Genomic DNA, 4920 nt, shown 5'->3' on the forward strand with positions numbered 1-4920 from the left:
GGGTTTTGATCCTACTTCATGTTCTGGCTTTGTGGGAGCCTAGCCAGTTTGGATGTTCACCTTCCCTAGACATGGACGGAGAGGGGAGGACCTTGGACTTTCCACAGGGCAGGGAACCCTGACTGCCCTTTGGACTGGAGAGGGAGGGGGAGAGGAGTGGGGGGAGGAAAAGAAGGGTGGGAGGAGGGGGAGGGAAATGGGAGGCTGGGAGGAGGCGGAAACTTTTTTTTTTCTTTTTCTCAATAAAAAAATTTAAAAAAAAAAAGAGAGAGAGAGAACTGACTGTTCTTCCAGAGGTTCAGAACACCCAAATGGTCACCTGGAACCCCAGGTCCTATCCAATGCCCTCTTCTGGCCTCTGTATGACATACAGGAAAACACCTACACACATAAATTAAAAATAAAATCTCAAAAAAATTTTTTTAGACTGTGCTTGAGAGCATGCTGTTTTTTTAAAGAGTGTAAATAATGTATAAAGTTGTATATGTAGCTATATGTTTATAAATTTTCAGGTATAAAACTTGGAAACTATGTAAGTTATATAAAATATTAAAACACAATATATATTCAGGAGCAGGGATATCCCTTTTATTACTTATGTAATCATTCAAAATAAATATATTTTAACTAAAACAAAAGTGTTTTGCAATACACACACATACACAAACACACACACAACTTTATTGTTTTCAAAGCATTTCATAAGCACTCTGTCAAATATACTGCCAAAGCTTACTGAGTTAGAAGGCTAGGTTTCGACTTGTTTTGCACAAAAGGGAAAGAGAAACAGGGAGAAGCGTTGAAGATTATTTGGTCAGTAAAAAGCCCAATTTAGAATTCAAAGCTTCTGGTTTCCAACCAACATCCCTTCCAGTAGACAATGCTCTGTATTTGGCAGATGTTCATATGAATTTTTGCTCAAGGGCCTATGAGCAATGACCTGTAGTGGTGGAGGCATGGTTTTTTCAAGACAAATTGCTTCTGAATAGACTATGAGTTTCTTCTCTTATTTCACCCAGAATCCATTGTGTTAAATTCTTTCCAACCTCTCTAACTTAAGCAGTATTTTCCCCTAGCCCTTTTATACAGTTTTTGACTGTTTCTTTCTTTTTGTTAGGGGAGGCTATGTATGTATGAAGGCGGGAGGTTACCTTCAGGTATCTTCCTTGACAGCTCTCCACACCTTACTTGTTGAGCTAGGGTACCTCACTGAACCTGAAGCTTGCTGTTTCAGCTAGACTGGCTGCTGAGTCATAGGAATCCATCTGTCCCTACATTCCTAGAACTGCTGGGATCACAGAGGGTGCTGCTATGTGTGGCTTTTATGTGAATGCTGGGAGACTAAATTCAGCTTCTCGTGTCCTTGTTTCTTTTTCTTTTTTGAGTTTCTTTTTTCTCTATTTTCACTTCACTTTAAAAACTTTTCTACTTTAATATCTTTATTACATTCTCTTTCTAGTCTCTTAAATTCTTCTAAATTTAAAGTTATTACAGCACAAATGTTGCAATAACAATACCAAAAGCTGATCTTACTCTGAAGTTTAAAAAAAAATTAAAATTCACTTACTTTGTAAGTTAGAGAGCATTCTAAAATGCCTTTAAATATCGTGATCGAAGTGTCTTACCTGTAGGTCTGTGCTTTAACTGCTTATAGAGATCAATGGCACGCTGTTCCCTATAATAAAAGAGAACAAAAATGTCTCTGTATGTGGAAGTAACTTAATGACTAATAATACATAACTTGAATAATATTGGGACAAGATTCAGTTTTTAAGCAAGTACAGATCATCAATGAATATTTTGCAGAATATTTCACTGAATAATAAGAATATAAGTCCTTATGCCAGATGGTCATGGTGCACACCTTTAATCCCAGCAGTTGAGAGGAAGAGGCAGACAGATCTCTGTGAGTTCAAGACCAGCCTGGTCTACTGAGCAAGTTCCAGGACAGCCAAGGCTACACAGAGAAACCCTGTCTTGAAAAACAAAGTCCTCAAAACATAGAGCTAAAACAAAACAAAGCAAAGCAAAGCAAAACAAAACAAACAAACAAAAAAAAAACTGCCTGTGTGTTCTATCTTTTTGTGTGCGTATTCCATGTGAAGTGCTCAGAAGATAAAACTGGTGTCTGTCCTTGCTGTCTACCTGAGACAGGTCTACCTGTTGTGTGCTACTGCCGGTGCTAAGCCAACTGGCCTGCAAGCTTCTGCCTCTGTCTCCCTCTTGCTGTAGAAGCACTGAGATTACAGACATGCTATCACACCTAGCCTTATAAGTGGGTCCTGGAGATTCAAAACTCAGGTCCTCAAGCCTGAGCAGCAAGTGCTTGCCCTCTCCTTGGTCTCCAGAACATAAAGTTTTTATATACTGTATATCTGCTCTTGTCTCCCACCACAAATGTAACACCCATGTACCACAAACATTTAAATGGGAAAAAAATTATGGCTTCTTATTAGAGAAAAAAAAAAATCTGAAGTTTCTAATCTAGACACTTAGGAAATTAACCTCAATAAAGGAGTTAAGACATTATACTTTTAACCAAAAGAGTAGTAAATGGGAAATCATTTGTAATTTAAATATACTTTAAAAAATACATGAAAAAGACTTTTTTAAAATAGTAAAGAACAATCCAGAGAATTACTTTCCAAAACTTACTATTACTAAGAAATAGCTCCCTTTTAAGGTATCTTAAGGGCTGGAGAGATGGTTCAGTGGGCAAAGGCACTTGTTACCAAGCCTAACATCCTGAATTCAATTCCTGGGCCCACCATGGTGGAAGGGGAGAACCATCTCATAATTTTGTCCTTTGATTTCTACATGTACACATTGTGATGTGTGCACACACACCCTCGAAAAAATGTTAAAAAACACCATATCATAGAAACATATTAGGGGTAAGAAAAACTATGAGCTATACCATGTAGAGGCTTAATCCTGCCAGATATAAGCAGAAGAACAACACAGATAATTACAGAATCAAGATCAATAGTACAGATACATTCTTACAGAGATTCCATTAAGTCTCCCTGGCGTCTTCCATAGGGGCTCTTCTGAAGCTCCATGATTTCAGTATGCAAAGACATAATCTGATCCTCAAGGTATCCAATGACACCAACCTAAAATATGATACAAAGAAAATGACTACCATATAAAATAAGGCTCAATGGTCACCAAAGACATGGAAAAGCTGGCCCCAATGGCATGGGCCTAGAAAAGCTGGCTGTGCCCCACACCCAACGCCAACGGCCAGGACCAACCAGCTTAGCTACCACCCAGACCCACATCCTGGGCCTTTGGTTGGCCCACTTTAAGAGCTGCCCCATTTATGACCTGCTGGAGTGCGCAAAGGGACTGATTCTGCGCACCATGACTCAGGGCAACAGCAAGACATCAGAGAGGACTTTCAGTGATGATGGTGTACCAGAGGCCTTGAACCAGACCAATGATTCATTGTAATGAACATTTTGCTCGTGAGTCTGTGAGGACAAAGGGAGTATACTACATGACACACTGCAACTCTAGAAGCCACTAAGAGGTGTTGGAAAGATGGAGGAACAAGGTGGGGTTTTGTTTGTTTAATTTGGGGGTGGGGCTACTGCAGGGGTGAATGGCAGATATGGACGGACTGAGAGGTGAGCGAGATTGGGGTGCATGACGTGAAATTTCCAAAGAATCAATAAAGAATTATGCTTTGTTTAAAAAAAAAAAAACGCTTAGAAAGGTAGAGAATGATCTGTCATGCTAGTAGAACTGAATATTTCACTACAAAGTAATTTTGTTAAAGCTAACACATTGTTTAATGAGATAGCAGTATTATGTAGCTTAGGCTATTCTTGAACCTGTAATTCTTGTCTTGATTTCCTGAGTGCTGGAATTACAGGGTAAAGTACCACACTAGGCTTGCTAAGACTCTTTAAAAAAAAAAACAAAAGATAATATTTAGTAATTCTTTGAGAATTTTATAGGTGCATGCAATATATTTTGATCATATTTACTCCCATTACTTAATTCCACTTTTTTGGTTTTTTTTATTTTTTTGGTTTTTCAATAATCCACAGGGCCCAATCTGGACTGCTCATGTACTAATGAATGTGAGGCCATACAACAGGGTATGGTCAAACTACTAAGGGCCACCTCTTTAAAGAAAACTGACTCTCCCTCCCCCAGTAACTGTAACTGTTAATAGTTCCTCAGCTATGGTAGGGGCTTTTTTATGCTTCTGACAATCTTTCAGGTACAATGGTGCATACCTTTAATCCCAGCACTTAGGAGGCAAAGACAAGAGCATCTCCATTAGTCAAACTATCTTGGTTTACATAGTGAATTTCAGACCAGCTGGGGCTACATAGTGAGAGCCTGTCTCAAATAATAATAATAAATAAAAACATACTTATTCCCGTGTTTCCTTTCTGACTATAGTCAACTAGTACTAGCATTTGCTTTGGCATCTGGAAAAGCAAAAATAGTGTAAGTGCCATTCACAAGACAAATGTCCACTGCCATTTCTTACATATCAACCCACAATAACAACTGCCCTATCCACATACTCAGTGTAGTATGAATTGGCACCAAGGAAAGTAACAGTCCAGAACCATGGACATATACAGTATAAGGAACAAATTTGCCACCTAGGGAACAATCTGTATCTCCCTCAGGAGTCCATAAATATGAAACAACACCAGGTATAAATAGAACTGTCCCATTTAAAATAGATGTGAAGCCATCTTACCTAAACTATTCATAAAAATAATAGTAATACATTACATTTATTATTGATTTCCATTGAATGTTCATAAGCCTATTAGAAAAGACTGCTGCCCCTAATATATATTATTATATATTATAATATATGTATATTATATACCATGTATATTATATATTTTATATATATTATGGAAACTGGAGTTTGGTGAAGCTAAA

At 38.0% G+C, this 4920-nt stretch overlaps 1 protein-coding gene across 4 annotated transcripts in view; it reads right to left on the minus strand.

Moving 5' to 3' along the window:
* Positions 1 to 4920, minus strand: part of Chuk (conserved helix-loop-helix ubiquitous kinase) — a 38528-nt gene that overhangs the window by 9442 nt on the left and 24166 nt on the right. For all 4 annotated transcript variants that reach the window (XR_003377291.1, XR_003377292.1, XM_005352330.3 and 1 more), the window contains exons 15-16: positions 3007 to 3116; positions 1626 to 1675 (exon numbers count right to left, since the gene is read on the minus strand). Coding sequence is in view for 2 of the 4 variants with exons in the window: in XM_005352330.3 (XP_005352387.1) it covers positions 1626 to 1675; positions 3007 to 3116 (160 nt within the window). In the remaining 2 variants the exon portion in view is untranslated. The remainder of the gene's footprint in view (positions 1 to 1625; positions 1676 to 3006; positions 3117 to 4920) is intronic.

This window comes from Microtus ochrogaster, chromosome 8 (genome assembly GCF_000317375.1).
Source record: "Microtus ochrogaster isolate Prairie Vole_2 chromosome 8, MicOch1.0, whole genome shotgun sequence".
In the NCBI taxonomy this organism is placed as follows: Eukaryota; Metazoa; Chordata; class Mammalia; order Rodentia; family Cricetidae; genus Microtus; species Microtus ochrogaster.